Source organism: Erinaceus europaeus, unplaced genomic scaffold (genome assembly GCF_950295315.1).
Source record: "Erinaceus europaeus unplaced genomic scaffold, mEriEur2.1 scaffold_623, whole genome shotgun sequence".
Classification (NCBI taxonomy): domain Eukaryota; kingdom Metazoa; phylum Chordata; class Mammalia; order Eulipotyphla; family Erinaceidae; genus Erinaceus; species Erinaceus europaeus.
In genome coordinates, this window is record NW_026648100.1 from 35777 (window position 1) to 50214 (window position 14438).

Sequence of the window (14438 nt, forward strand, 5' to 3'; positions counted from 1 at the left end):
GTGTGGATCCTGACCCAGTAAGTCCAGGGCTAGGGTCCAAGTGTCTTATCTGCCCATTTGTTTAGTGTCGGCGATCATTGACAGAATATGGACCCGTGAAGCAAACTGGACCCAAACATCCCCTGGAATATGCTACAAGCTGCCCAAGGACGGAGCCTTGGCTGCTATGAAGGCCGTCTGCACATATACAGGAGACAAAAGCCAGTCAGTTTTCATTCATTCATTCATTCATTCAGTCAGTCAGTCATTTTATGCAGATATAGAGGAGGGGGGCTGGGTTGGAACCTGGGCCATGCACTGAGCTATTTCACCAACCATAAGGTCTGTCTGTCTGTCTGTCTGTCTGTCTCTCTCTCTTTTAATCTTATTTATTTATTGGATAGAGACAGCCAGAAATTGAAAGGGTAGGGGCTGACAGAGAGAGAGAGAGAGAGATCTACAGCCTTGCTTCACCACTCATGAAACTTTCTCCCTGCAGGTGGGGACCGGGGGCTTGAACCTGGGTCCTTTGTGCACTGTAACGTGCGCTCAACTAGGTGCGCCACCACCCAGCCCCCTAAGATCTTTTTTAAAAATTTTTAAAAATATTTATTTATTGTGGTCCGAGAGGTGGTACAGTGAACAAAGCATCAGACTCTCAAGCAGGAGGTCCTCAGTTCAATCCCGGGCAGCACATGTACCAGAGTGATGTCTGGCTCTTTCTCTCCTTCTATGTTTCTCATAAATAAATAAAAGCTTTAAAAAGTATATTTATTTATTCCCCTTTGTTTCCCTAGTTGTCTTCTTGTTGTAATTATTATTATTGTTGTCGTTGTTGGATAGGACAGAGAGAAATGGAGAGAGGAGGGGAAGACAGAGAGGGGGAGAGAAAGACAGACACCTGCAGACCTGCTTCACCGCCTGTGAAGCGCCTCCCCTACAGGTGGGGAGCCGGGGGCTCGAACCGGGATCCTTATGCCAGCAAGTCCTTGGGCTTTGGGCCGGTATTTTTTTTTAACTATTTATTTTTCCCTTTTGTTGCCCTTGTTGTTTATCGTCATTGTTGTTGTTATTATTGTTATTGCTGTCATTGTTTTTGAATAGGGCAAAAAGAAATTGAGAGAGATGGGGAAGACAGAGGAGGAGAGAAAGAAAGACACCTGCAGACCTGCTTCACCGCCTGTGAAGTGAACCCCTGTGGGTGGGGAGCTGGGGGCTCTCGAACCTGGATCCTGATGCCAGTCCGTGTGCTTTGCGCCACGTGCACTTAGCCTGCTATGCCACCGCCTGGCTCCCCTAAGGTCTTTTTATAACCTTTGAAAGTGTGCAGAACAGGTGCAGGAAGCCCTTGTCTGCCCAGGGCAAGTCTCAGCAGCCCCCTGGTTTATTAAAAGCATTGCCTGAGTGGCTGGCGGAGCCCAGCAGTCCAGTCCTCGCATGTGCCTGTGCTTCCCAGTTTGATCCCCAGCACTGTGTGTACTGGGGCGATGCCTGGCTTCTCTCTCTGTCTGTCTCATGTGTAAGTCTCTCTTCACCCCCTCTCTCTCATAATAAACAAAAGAAATCACTTAAAATCTAAACTGCTGGGGAGTCGGGCTGTAGCGCAGCGGGTTAAGCACAGGTAGCGCAGAGCATAAGGACCGGCATAAGGATCCCGGTTCGAACCCCGGCTCCCCACCTGCAGGGGAGTCGCTTCCCAGGCGGTGAAGCAGGTCTGCAGGTGTCTGTCTTTCTCTCCTCCTCTCTGTCTTCCCCTCCTCTCTCCATGTCTCTCTGTCCTATCCAACAACAATAATAACTACAACAATAAAACAACAAGGGCAACAAAAGGGAATCAATAAATAAAATAAATATTAAAAAAGAAAAAACTAAACTGCCACCTGAAACTATAACCTATCGGGACAGGGCTTGCCGTGGTGGCCAGAGGGCCCCATGACTGGCGACCTCAAGGGTCAGCTGTCCCCAAACACTAAAATAAAGAAACTGAGCCGGATGGAGGCGGGGGGATTGACCTCCTCTCTGCATCGAAGGTCTGAAAAGCACTAAAGCAGCCTTTCCCCGCGGGCTGACAAGATGGCTTCCCTGGATAGCACACCTGCTCAGGCAGGAGACCCAGGTTCGAGCCCAGCTCCCCCCCCCCCCCCGCCCCCCACTGGAAGATCCAGTGCTGTGGTACCTCTGACTCTGAATGAAAAAGCTACCAGCTGCCTGGAACAGTGAACTTGTGCGTGTGTGAGGCCCTGGCTCCACCAGGAAAAAATAATAATAATAATAGAAAAAGAACATCTAAGCCCGAAGACGATTCCACTTGTAGTGAAACGTGCAGGCACAAACACCTCAGTTCTGCTTGCGTTGCTGTGTAGCCCATGACCAGAACTTGTGCATCTTCCAAAAACTGGAGCTTGGGGCCGGGTGGTGGCGCACCTGGTTGAGCGCACATGTTACAAAGCACAAGGACCTGAGTTCGAGCCCTCCATCCCCACCTGCAGGGGGAAAGCTTCACAAGTGGTGAAGCAGGGCTGCAGGAGTCTCTGTCTCTCTCCCTCTCTATCACCCCCTTCCCTCTCGATTTTTGGCTGTCTCTATCCAATAAATAAAGATAATTGAAAAAAACAAATGGGGGAGTCTGGCGGTGGCGCAACAGGTTAAGTGCACATGGCACAAAGCGACTGGCGTAAGGATCCTGGTTCGAGCCCCTGGCTCCCCACCTGCAGGGGAGTCGCTTCCCAGGCGGTGAAGCAGGTCTGCAGGTGTCTGTCTTTCTTCCCCCCCCCCCCCCCGTCTTCCCCTCCTCTCTCCATTTCTCTCTGTCCTATCCAACAACAATGACATCAATAACCACAACAATGTTAAACAACAAGGGCAACAAAAAGGGAAAAATACATAAATAAATAGATAAATATTTAAAAAAAAAAAAAAAGGAAGCTCTGTAGCCTTTGAACAACGTGCCATTCCCTTCTCCCGCTCCAACCACCGACTGCCGGCTCCCTTTCATCTCCATGAATTAGATTGTTCTAGGCTGTAACTGCCTGGTTTCTTAAAAAGCCCAGGTGTGTCTCCCTGGGGGACCATCTGTTCTCAGTGTGGTTGGTTGGATTTCCTGGAGCACTAGGGAGGCCAAATGCTTCAGGGCTCAGATGGTCCGGGCAAGCTACCTGGAGGAGGAGGACTGCACCCCTTGTCCTAGAAGGTGGGGAGACAGCGATGGGGATGACTCAGGGATGCTTGGCCCCTGTCACTAGCCTGCCCTTTGGTTTATGACAGCCACTGCAATAGCACCAACCTTTGTCCCCAGTGAGCTTCAGCCCATGGGAGGAGGCCCTGAACCATTCCAGAGTGTGGTGGCTGGCAGAGGGGCAGGAGTGGTCCCAGGGGCATCAGGACCATGGGGACGGGGCGGCGCAGCCAGTCCCTGAGGGGACTGAGGCTCTCTTACGGCAAGCTGCAGGAGCCCTGGGGGAGAGTCCCGGAGAGCCGCCTTCGCCGGGCACTGAGCCTCAGGCAGGGCCGGGAGAAGTCCAGGACCTCAGACAAAGACCCTGAGGGAACTGACCCCCCCAGACAGGAGCGACCGCCGGGGACCCTGGGGGACACGGAGCAGCTCATCCAAGCTCAGCAAGGAGGCAGCCGGAGGTGGCAGAGACAGTGCCAGAAGGTTCGAGGGAAAGCGGGCGGATGGGGAGGCCTGCTGGGTGTGTGTGTGTGTGTGTGTGTGTGTGTGTGAGAGAGAGAGAGAGAGAGAGAGAGAGTGCACTGGGGGTGGGGGTGCTGCTAGGAGCAGGGGCCCCGTAGGCAAAGGACAGAAACATACGGGGACAAGGAGCAAGATGACAGCAAAAGGGTCTGGAGGCCAGAGCACCCAGGAACCAGGCTTCCGAGGGTCCAGAATGCATTTGAGAACAGGCCCACAGGCACTGGGGACCCACGGAAGGTTCCAGAGCAGGGAAGTGATATGGTCAGAACTTTGTTTTTCTCTTACACAGTTTCAGGGGAATGAACCCAGGGCCTCGTGGATGGATACATGATACCACTACTGAGGGCCTCCCCAGGTCAACTGTTCTTTCACCCTTAGATAGAGGGGAGAGAGAGAATGAAACAGACAGAGAAAGGAGGAGGGAGCTGTGTGGCCACACACCTGGTTGAACACACACATTATACTGCACGAGGACCAGGGTTCACGCCCTCAGTTCCCACCTACAAAAGGGATGCTTCATGAGTGGTGAAACAAAACTACAGTCAGAGTCTGTCTGTCTGTCCGTCTCTCTCTCTCCCCCCCCCTCTCAGTTTCTCCCTGTCCATCCAAATTAATTAATCAAAATGTACTAAAAATAAAACTATGGAGGCCAACCAGTGGCACACCTGGTTGAGCACACACATTACAGTGTGCAAGGTCCCAGGTTCAAGCACTGGTCCCCACCTGCAGAGGATAAAGCTTCAAAGTGGTGAAGCAGAGCTCCAGCTGTCTCTCTGACTCTTCCCCTCTGTATCTCCCCATCCCTTCTCAACTTCTGTCTGTCTCTATCCAACAATAAATAAAATAAATTTAAAAAATAAAACAGGAAAAAGAAAAGGAAGGACAGAAGGAAGGAGAAAGACAGACACCACAGCACCACTCCACCATCCATGGAGCTTCCTCCAGTGCTCCTTTGTGTCCCTGTGTGGTGCTGGGGTTCAAACCCAGGGCCTCTCACATGATGATGAGGCAGGAGCTCCACCTGGTGAGTCAGTCACTCGCCCCTGCCCCTGCTCCTGTTCTAAGATGATGAATTCAAGAATGTGTTGATGACTGGGTTTGGATGGAGGCGAGGAAATCAGCCAATACAACTCCCCCGGGGTTACCGCTGGCGCCCCCAACCCCAAGAAAGGGGGCGATTCCACCCACAGGTGGAGGGCGCTGGCCAATGATGGTTTTGCCGCCCCCGCGTGGCCGCAGCGGAAACAGCACCTGGACCCACCTTGCAGCTGGGCCCCTCACTCCCCGCACTTCTGGTCTCCCCAGGTACGGAGAAGGTGGGACAGCTTCATCGCCAGCATCCCCGGCGTGACCCTGAGCCGCCCGGCCTCCCCGGAGCCCCCGATGGGCACCAGCTGCTAAGGATACAGGAGGCCTCCCGCTCAGCCCGCCCTCTGGACTCTGATGCTGACAGTGCTAGGACTTCACCCGGAGGCTGGCTGTTGACTGGAAGGGACACCATGAAGCCAGACCTATGGCTGAAGCTCCCGAGGCTGCCTGAGTCCCCCCCCTGCGGTTGCCAGGCAGGCCGGGGTCACCCAGCGACTGTGAGCCCCCAGGGCAAGGACCCCGTCCGGGTGGCCTCTTCCAGCTGGCCCTCTGGGACTTCCCGCCCCAGCCCCCATCTCCAGGCCTCAGGATCCCGATGAAGGAAGCGGGGCACCCTCCCTCCATCCGCATGTGACAGAGGGGAAACTGAGGCCCGGTGGCAGAGGGACACCAGGGTGGACACAGGAATAAAGGTGGTTGGTGCTGAAGTCAGTGGTTTGCCTGGTGCACCGACTTGTCCCAGGACGCTCCCTAGCCCGGGGGGTCCAGGGGGGTGCAGGCCCGGCCCAGGGCCCCCCACAAGGAGCAGTCCAGCTCCCCAGGAAGCTGGGCCTGTGCTGTCCCTGCCCTGGTCCTGGGGGTCTATGGGGGTGCAGGTCCAGCCCAGAGCCCCCCACAAGGAGCAGTCTGGCTCCCCAGGAAGCTGGGCCTGTGCTGTCCCTGCCCTGGTCCTGGGGCACGAGAAACTGCCGGCTCTAGGCGTGACCCAGGCTCCCCCTGGAGGGCCAGCGGTGTGCAAGGGCACTTGGTATCAAACGCTGAGGCTCTTCCAGACTAGCTCCCCGAGAGGGGTCCCTGGCCTCTCCTGGCCCAAGCTGGCCCAGGGTGAAAGGTGAAGGATTCCTGATGCAAGCTGGGGTGGTGGGAGGCCCTGAGGGGTGGGAGCCCCAGTTCCCTGGAGCCCCGGCAGACCCGTTCTGGAACAAGGGTCCTGGGGAGATGTCTCTAGCGGTCCCCTCCAATTAGAGACTGAGGTGTCTGGCTTAGAAGCCGGCTGGTAGGGTCCCCGGCAAGTTGCATGAATATCTAGTCAGTATGGTCTGCTCCCCATCTCTGCCTGAGCCCCTGAGACACCAGAAAGCACCGGCCTCCAGGGAAACACAGCTTGAGCTCACTGCTTCGACCAGCCCCAGGTCCAGACAGGGAAACTGAGGCAGTGAAGTAGGACAGCAGCTGCAGGGGGAAGCTTCCCAAGAAGTGGACACAGTCCTCCATGCTCTGCAGTTTCTTTCTCTTTTCTTCTTTATTTTAATAGATACATAGATAGAGACAGAGAGGGAGTCTCTCTCTTTCCTTCTCTTTGTACCTCTCATTAGAAATGAATTAACTGGGGAATGTTATACATGAACAAACTATTGTATTTACTGTTGAATGTAAAACATAATTCCCCAATAAAGAAATAAATTTTTAAAAAAGAAATGAATTATATATATATATATATATATATATATATATATATAGCCTCCAGGGTTATCGCTGGGACTCGTGCCTGCACTAGGAATCCACTGTTCCTGGAGGCTATTTTTCCCCTTTTGTTGCCTTGTTGTTTATCATTGTTGTTGTTGTTTTTATTGTTGTCATTGCTGTCATTGTTATTGGATAGGACAGAGAGAAATAGAGGAGGGGAAGACAGAGAGGGGAGAGAAAAGACCTGCAGACCTGCTTCACCGCTTGTGAAGCGACTCCCCTGTAGGGGGGAAGCCTGGGGCTCGAACTGGGATCTTTATGCTGTTCCTTGTGCTTTGCGCCATGTGTGCTTAACCCACTGCGCTACTGCCTGGCCCCCAATAAAATATATATTTAAGGGGCTGGGTGGTGCCACACCTGGTTGAATGTACACGTTACAGTGCGCAAGGACCCAGGTTCAAGCTTCCAGTCCCCACCTGCAGAGGGAAAGCTTTCTGAGTGGAGAAGCAGGTCTGCAGGTATCTCTCTGTCTCTCTCCCTATCACACCTTCCCTCTTAATTTTTGGCTGTCTCCATCCAATAAATAAAGATAATTTAAATATATATATATATTTCTTTTTTAAAGAGATAACAGAGACCACGACACTGTTCCACTGCTCTGAAGGTGCAAGAAAGTGGCCCATAAGGGGCCAGGGGGTGGTGGACAAGGTGGACAGCTGCAGTGATGGGGAGACCTGGGACTCCATCCCTGAATTCCTTTGGGGGGGGGGTGCACATTCAAGCAGAGAGTCCCTCACAACCCAGTCCCCAGGCTGGTTCTCTTACCAAGAAGGGAAGTGAGGAGTCTGTCTCCCAGCTCAGAACTATGACCATCTAACCCTTTCTCAGGAGACACTGAGGACTGTGCCCAGCCAGTTGGGGCGGGGCAGGGAGAGGATCAGACCCCAACCTAGTGTCCAGGCCTAAAATGGCTTTGCTAAGGGCTCTTCAGTGAGCTGTTAACTTCCTCTGGATCCTTCATTTCTCTCCTTTCTTGAGACACCTGCAACACTGCTTCACCACTTGCAAAGCTTTCCCCCTGCAGGTGGAAACTGGGAGCTCAAACCTGGGCCCTTGCTCATTGTAAAGTGCACTCAGCCAAGTTGAGCCCTGGCCCCCTTCTTTCCTTCCTTCATCCTTCATGTCTTTCTTGAGGAGGGAGACCTCTGCACTGCTTAACCATCCATGAGCCTTCTTCCCCAGTGCTCTGCCCATGGTGCTCCTAGGTGTTGCCCGGGCTTAAACCCAGGGGCTCTCTCACGCATGCGCTGCAGAGGTGAGTCATCTCCCAACCAAGCTTCTCTGCTCTTCATTTTCCCCTCTGCTCAGTGAGACTTGAGATCTCTGTATTAAAAGGCGGAGTAGGGGGGCCAGGAAGTGGTGCATCCTGTTCAGCGCACACATCACAGTGCTCGAGGACCCAGGTTCAAGCCCCCATCCCCACTGCAGGGGGAAAACTTCACAAGTGGTGAAGCAGGGCTGCAGGTGTCTTCTCTATCTCTCTCCTTCTATCTCCCTGACCCCCCCTCAATTTCTCTCTGTCCTATCAAATTAAGTACAGTTTTAAAAAAATCTTTTAGGGAGTCAGGCTGCGCAGCAGGTTAAGCGCAGGTGGCGCAAAGCGCTAGGACCAGCATAAGGATCCCGGCTCGAGCCCCCTGGCTCCCCAGCTGTAGGAGGGGGGTCGCTTCACAGGCAATGAAGCAGGTCTGCAGTTGTCTATCTTTTTCTTCCCCTCTCTGTCTTCCCCTCCTCTCTCCATTTCTCTCTGTCCTCTCCAACAACGACACCAACAACAACAATAATAACCACAACAAGGGTACAACAACAAGGGCAACAAAAGGGGGGAAAGAATGGCCTCCAGGAGCAGTGGGTTCATGGTGCAGGCACTGAGCCCCAGCAATGACCCCGGAGGCAAAGAATAAATAAATAAATAAAATCTTTAAAAAAGGAAAGAAAGAAGGAAGGAAGACAGACGAGATCGCAAGGGTTTAAAGCTTTGCAAACGGGGGTGCGCCGTGTCCTAGGAGTGAATGTCCTTCCCATTGTCATCAGAACGGAGAACAAGGTGCCTAAAACTCTGCACCCAGAGGTCTTTACTCCCTTGCTGTGTGACCTTGGACAGAGGGCCTAACCTCTCTGTGCCTTGGTTACCTTAACTGCTCTATAATATGGCTCAAGGGCTGCTGTACCATCCAAAAGATCAGCCTTGGTGGGCTCAGTAGCCAGTTCTAGAACCTTCTCCCTGTGTGACCCCTGCTAGTTCCACTCCTCTGGGAAGAGGAGTCCTAATAATAGCACCTGCCTGGGGGCATCTTGCAGGATGAGGGGCCAAAGAGGCACATGTACTGAGTCGGGGGCCGCCCACGGAAGTGCTCCAGGAAGCCTGGCACTAATAAAAGTCCTCTGCATCCTCAGCTCACCTCAGCCAGGCTGGCCTTGGCAAGGCCGGGCATCACCGTCCAGTGGTGTGGGCCCAGGCCCAGTCCCAGGAATCAGAAAGGGCGGGGTAAATCAGCCTCTCACCCCACCATCACTGCACTCAGTGTGTGTGGTGTGTCTCCAGGAACGCAAGAGAGGCAGCACCCCGGAAGGACTGGGGTGTGCATGCGGAGAGAAGAACAAACTGAGCTCTGGGAGCGTGAAGAGGCTCCTCAAGAAACACAGGGCTCACCCCAAAACAAGACGGACACAGCTGACCATCTTACGTAAGAGAGACTAGAGTTTGCGGGACGCCCTGGGATATAACCCAGTAATCTGGCTCCAGCCCTGCACTTAGGAAAATATTGGCTAGAAAAGTGAAGCTCTAGCTCAGTAGAGAAGGGGGGGGGGGCATAATGGTTATGCAAACAGACTGCAGGTGCACTCTCACTGCTCCAGGCTTTTTCCATTCAGAGACAGAGAGACGGAAGGTGGGGGCAGAGAGCATAATGATTATAATGATTATGCAAAGAGACTCTCTTTCCTGAGGCTCCAAGGTCCCAGGTTTAATCCCCAGCACTGTCATAGGCCAGAGCTGAGAGGAGCTTTTGGGAGGGAAAAAAGTGGTGGGTCGGGCGGTAGCACAGAGGGTTAAGCACACGTGGTTCGAAGCGCAAGGACCCACGTAAGGATCCCGGTTCAAGCCCCCAGCTCCCCACCTGCAGGGGAGTCGCTTCACAGGCGGTGAAGCAGGTCTGCAGGTGTCTCTCTTTCTCTCCCCCTCTCTATCTTCCCCTCCTCTCTTCATTTCTCTCTGTCCTATCCAACAACGAACGACATCAACAATGACAATAATAACTACAACAAGGCTGCAACAAAAAGGGGGGGGATGGTCTCCAGGAGCAGTAGATTCGTGGTGCAGGCACTGAGCCCCAGCAATAACCCTGGAGGCAAAAAAAAAAAAAAAGCACCGGGCTTGCCTGAAGCATGGCACATAGCTAAGGAATGCTCTAGTTCTGTCTTATTAAACAATTTTTTTCTCTTTCTTTCTCTCTCTCTCCATCTCTCTCTCTCTCTCTCTCTGCGTCCAAGGTTATCACTGGGGCTCACTGCCTGAATTAAGACTCCACTGCTCCTGGCGGCCATTTTTTCCATTTATTGTGGCTGGATAGGACAGAAAGAAATGGAGAGAGGAGGGGAAGACAGAGAGGGGGGAGAGAAAGATAGACACCTGCAGACCTGCTTCACTGCTTATGAAACGATGCCTCTCCCCCCCACCCCCACCGCCGCCGCCGCTGGTGGGGAGCTGGGGGCTTGAACCAGGGTCCTTAACTCTGATCCTTTTGCTTTGCAGTATGGGTGCATATCCCGCTGCACTACCACCTGGCCCCTCAAATACATATTTTCTTTTTTTTTTAATTTTAATCTTTATTTATTGGATAGAGACATCCAGAAATCAAAAGGAAAGGGGGAGACAGAGAGGGAGAGAGACACCTGCAGCCCCACTTCACCACTGGTGAAACTTTCCCCCTGCAGGTGGGGACCAGGGGCTTGAACCCAGGTCCTTGCACACTGTAACATATGCACTCAACCAAGTGCACTAACACCCAGCTCCCTCAAATATATATTTTCTTTTTTTTTTAGCATTTCTTTATTCCCTTTTGTTGCTCTTGTTATATTGTTGTTGATATTGATGTTGTCATTGTTGGAGAGGACAGAGAGAAATAGAAAGAGGAGGGGAAGACAGAGAGGGGGAGAGAAAGACAGACACCTGCAGACCTGCTTCACAGTCTGTGAAGAGACTCCCCTGCAGGTGGGGAGCCAGGAGCTAAAACCGGGATCCTTATGCAGGTCCTTGAGCTTCGCACCGCGTGCGCTTAACCCGTTGCGCTACCGCCCGACTCCCCAAATATATATTTTCTAAAAGCACTGTATCTCCTTTTGCATGATTCCTCTGCTCCTGGCGCTGTTCCTTCAACTTCAGGTAGAGGGTGAAGGATAGACGCGACAACACTGCTCCCACGTGATGCCAGGGACTCAGACTCAGGTCCTTCTGCCTGGTGAAGCATGTGCTCTCTCCAGGGTCCTGTATTGTTTGGATAAAAAAAAAAAAAAAATTAAAGAAAATGAAATGAGGGGTGGGGCGGTAGCGCAGCAGGTTAAGCGCTCATGACGCAAAGCGCAAGGACCCACTTAAGGACCCTGGTTCAAGCCCCCAGCTCCCCACCTTCACAGGCGGTGAAGCAGGTCTGCAGGTGTCTGTCTTTCTCTCCCCGCTCTGTCTTCCCCTCCTCTCTCCATTTCTCTCTGTCCTAACAACAACAGCAATGACAACAATAAAAATAATGACATCAAGAGTAACAACAAGGGCAACAAAATGGGGAAAAAAATGGCCTCCAGGAGCAGTGGCTTCGTAGTGCAGGCACCGAGCCCCAACAATAACCCTGGAGGGGAAAAAAAAACAATAAACAATAAACAAATCAATAAATAAAAGAAAAAAAGAAAAATAAAAAAAGTAAAAAAAAAAACCAGTAAAAAAAAAAGAAAAAAGAAAAAATTTAAAAAAAGAAAAAAAAAAGAAAATGAAATGATAGATGTAACAAATTATTCACATACGAATAGTTTGTGTGTAACTTATTTATGAGGCTATGACCTTGTGGCTGGCAGGGTGAGCTGTTAGGGAAGGAAGAGAGTCTTGGAAAGGTCACTTCTGACAGCCGCAGGGCTAGCTGGCAGAACTGGGAAACGCTGGGGACATGGGGTGATGGCGTCACTGTCTCAGTTCCTCAGCTGTGCTGGTGAGACGGAGTAAGAAATCTAGCTCAGTTTCTGTCCCCAATTCAGGGTGCAGAGCTCCTAAAACCCTTGCGTGCTCCCACAGAACATCTCTGGGGTTCCTACAAAAACAATGGCCACGCCTCTGCTTATGTAAATGAGTCTGCATTGGAGTGTCTCTGCTGATGTGAAACCCTCCAAAGGACGAGGGTCAGCCCGGGAGCCAAGTTCAAGACTCAGGGCACCTAGGGCCTGGAGGGAGCACATCTCCTAAAGACAGGACTTCATCTTGTCCAGAAAACTGCTAAGCAGTGGGGTGCCGGAAGCTTCCAGCTGGGTTAGACGAGGTTCTGGGAGTATGGCTCTCAGAGTGTCCCCAGACAGGGCACCCCCCCACACACAGGAGCCCCCCTCTGTTTCTGCTGGCTTGGCCCAAGGCCTCTTCCCTGGGATGTCCATCATTTCTGACTATAGCCTTCCTTTTTAACATTTTTTTTTACAAGTAACATTTTTAATTTAATTTATTTATAAAATAAAAATAGAAAATATCAACAAAACTAAAGGATAAGAGGAGCAAAATTCCACACATTTCCCACCACCAGAGTTCCATATCCTATTCTTTATTATTATTATTATTTTAATCTTTATTTATTGGATAGAGACAGCCAGAAATCAAGAGGGTAGGGGAGATAGAGAGGGAGAGAGACAGAGACACCTGCAGCCCTGCTTCACCACTTGCAAAGCTTTCCCCCTGTAGGTGGGGACCCAGGGCTCAAACCTGGGTCCTTGAGCACTGTAACTAACATATGCATCAACCAGGTACGCCACCACCCAGCCCCCAGCTTTCCTATTCTCTATCTCTCTGGGAGTATGGACCCAAGATCATTATAGGGTGCAGAAGGTGGAAGGTCTGGCTTCTGTAACTGTTTCTTGGCTAAACATGGGCATTGGCAGGTCAATCCATAATCCCAGATTGTTTCTATCTTTCCCTAGTGGGTCAGGTCTCTGGAGAGATGGGGTTCCAGGGTATATTGGCAAGGTCGTTTGCCCTGGGGAGTCAGGTTGGCGACATGGAAGCATCTGCAACTTGGTGGCTGAAGAACATTAAGATATAAATATGAACAAATTGTTTAATAACCTGGAACCTAAAGGCAAGAATATAGCAGATGAGATTTGGGGGTCTCCGTTTTTGGGAAAAAGTTAGTAGGTCTATTTTAAGTATAGTCCAAGGGGCCCATGACTTTACTTTTTTTTAAAAAAAAAATTTATATTTATTTATTCCCTTTTGTTGTCTTTTTTTTTTTTTGTAGTTATTATTGATGTCATTGTTGTTGGATAGGGCAGAGAGAAATGGAGAGAGGAGGGGAAGACAGAGAGGAGAAGAGAAAGACAGACACCTGCAGACCTGCTTCACCACCTGTGAAGCGACTCCCCTGCAAGTGGGGAGCCGGGGGCTCGAACCGGGATCCTTATGAGGGTCCTTGCGCTTAAACTGCTGCACTACTTCCCGACTTCCGAGTTTACTAATTTTTTCCTGAGCTTGACAGCTAACATACAGGTGAGCCATTTCCACGCCCTCGCCCCATTTTATTGAACAGGACAGAGAGAAATTGAGAGAAGGGGGAGATAGAGAGCGTCCACTTCTGAAGCGTCCTCCCTGCTGGTGGGGGTGGGGGCGGGCTGCAAGTGAAAAGCAAATGGGACCGGAGGCTGTCTGGGGCCTGGGCAGCAGCTCTTCTTTTCCAAATTACATAAGAGCCGAGGAAATAGTTCACCTGGACAGTGCCGCCCTGAGACGCAAGCTCAAGCCTAGCCCCCACCCCAGTGCAGGAAGCTTCTGTGCTGAGTTCTTTCTCCCCGCCCCCACCTAAAGATAAATGTTAAATGAATGACTTTAGAGCCAGGTGGTGGTGCACCTGGTTGAGCACACATATTACAATACACAAGGACCCGGGTTTGAGCCCCCAGTTCCCACCAGCAGGGAGGAAGCTTTGCAAGTGGTGAAGCAGGGCTGCAGGTGTCTGTTGCTCTCTCTATCTATCCTCCCCTCTCAATTTCTGGCTGTCTCTATCCAATTAATAAAGATGATTTTAAAAGTTAAATAAATGACTTCCTTTTAAAAAATATTTATTTATTCACTTTTGTTGCCCTTGTTATTTTATTGTTGTAGTTATTATTGTTGTTATTATTGATGTCGTCGTTGTTGGACAGGACAGAGAGAAACAGAGAGAGGAGGGGAAGATAGAGAAGGCAAAAGAAAGACAGACACCTGTAGACCTGCTTCACCACCTGTGAAGCGACTCCCCTGCAGGTGGGGAGCCGGGGGCTCAAACCGGGATCCTTACACTGGTCCTTGCGCTTCGTGCCATGTGCGCTTAACCCGCTGCGCTACCGCCCGACTCCCAATAAATGACTTTCTTTTCCTTTCTTTTTTTTAAGTTACACGATGTAGAACCAAATAGATGGTTCTTTCTTTGTATGCGGTGCTGGGGAATGAACGCAGGACCTCTCTCTGAGCAGTCTCTTGGGGCTTAACTTATTTATCTTTATTTTTTTAAAGTTTTCTTGGCTACCAGCATTATTTCTGGGGATCAGTGCCTTTACAGAGAAACCACTGCTTCTGGTAGCCACCCACTCCCCTCCTCTCTCTCTCTCTCTCTCTTTCTCTCTTTTATATATTTTTCTTTTTTGATAGAGACAGAAATGGTGGTGGGAGGGTAGGTAGAGAGAAGGAGAGACCATTTGTGAAGCTTTC

At 51.1% G+C, this 14438-nt stretch overlaps 1 protein-coding gene across 1 annotated transcript; it reads left to right on the forward strand.

Annotated features, from left to right (window-relative positions):
* The first annotated feature begins 3280 nt into the window (after positions 1-3280).
* CUNH11orf86 (chromosome unknown C11orf86 homolog) lies at positions 3281-5469 on the forward strand. Its single transcript, XM_007518777.3, has 2 exons — positions 3281-3634; positions 4979-5469. The coding sequence occupies exons 1-2, from the start codon at positions 3365-3367 to the stop codon at positions 5072-5074; spliced, it is 366 nt and encodes a 121-aa protein (XP_007518839.1). The 5' UTR covers positions 3281-3364; the 3' UTR covers positions 5075-5469.
* Positions 5470-14438: the final 8969 nt, after the last annotated feature.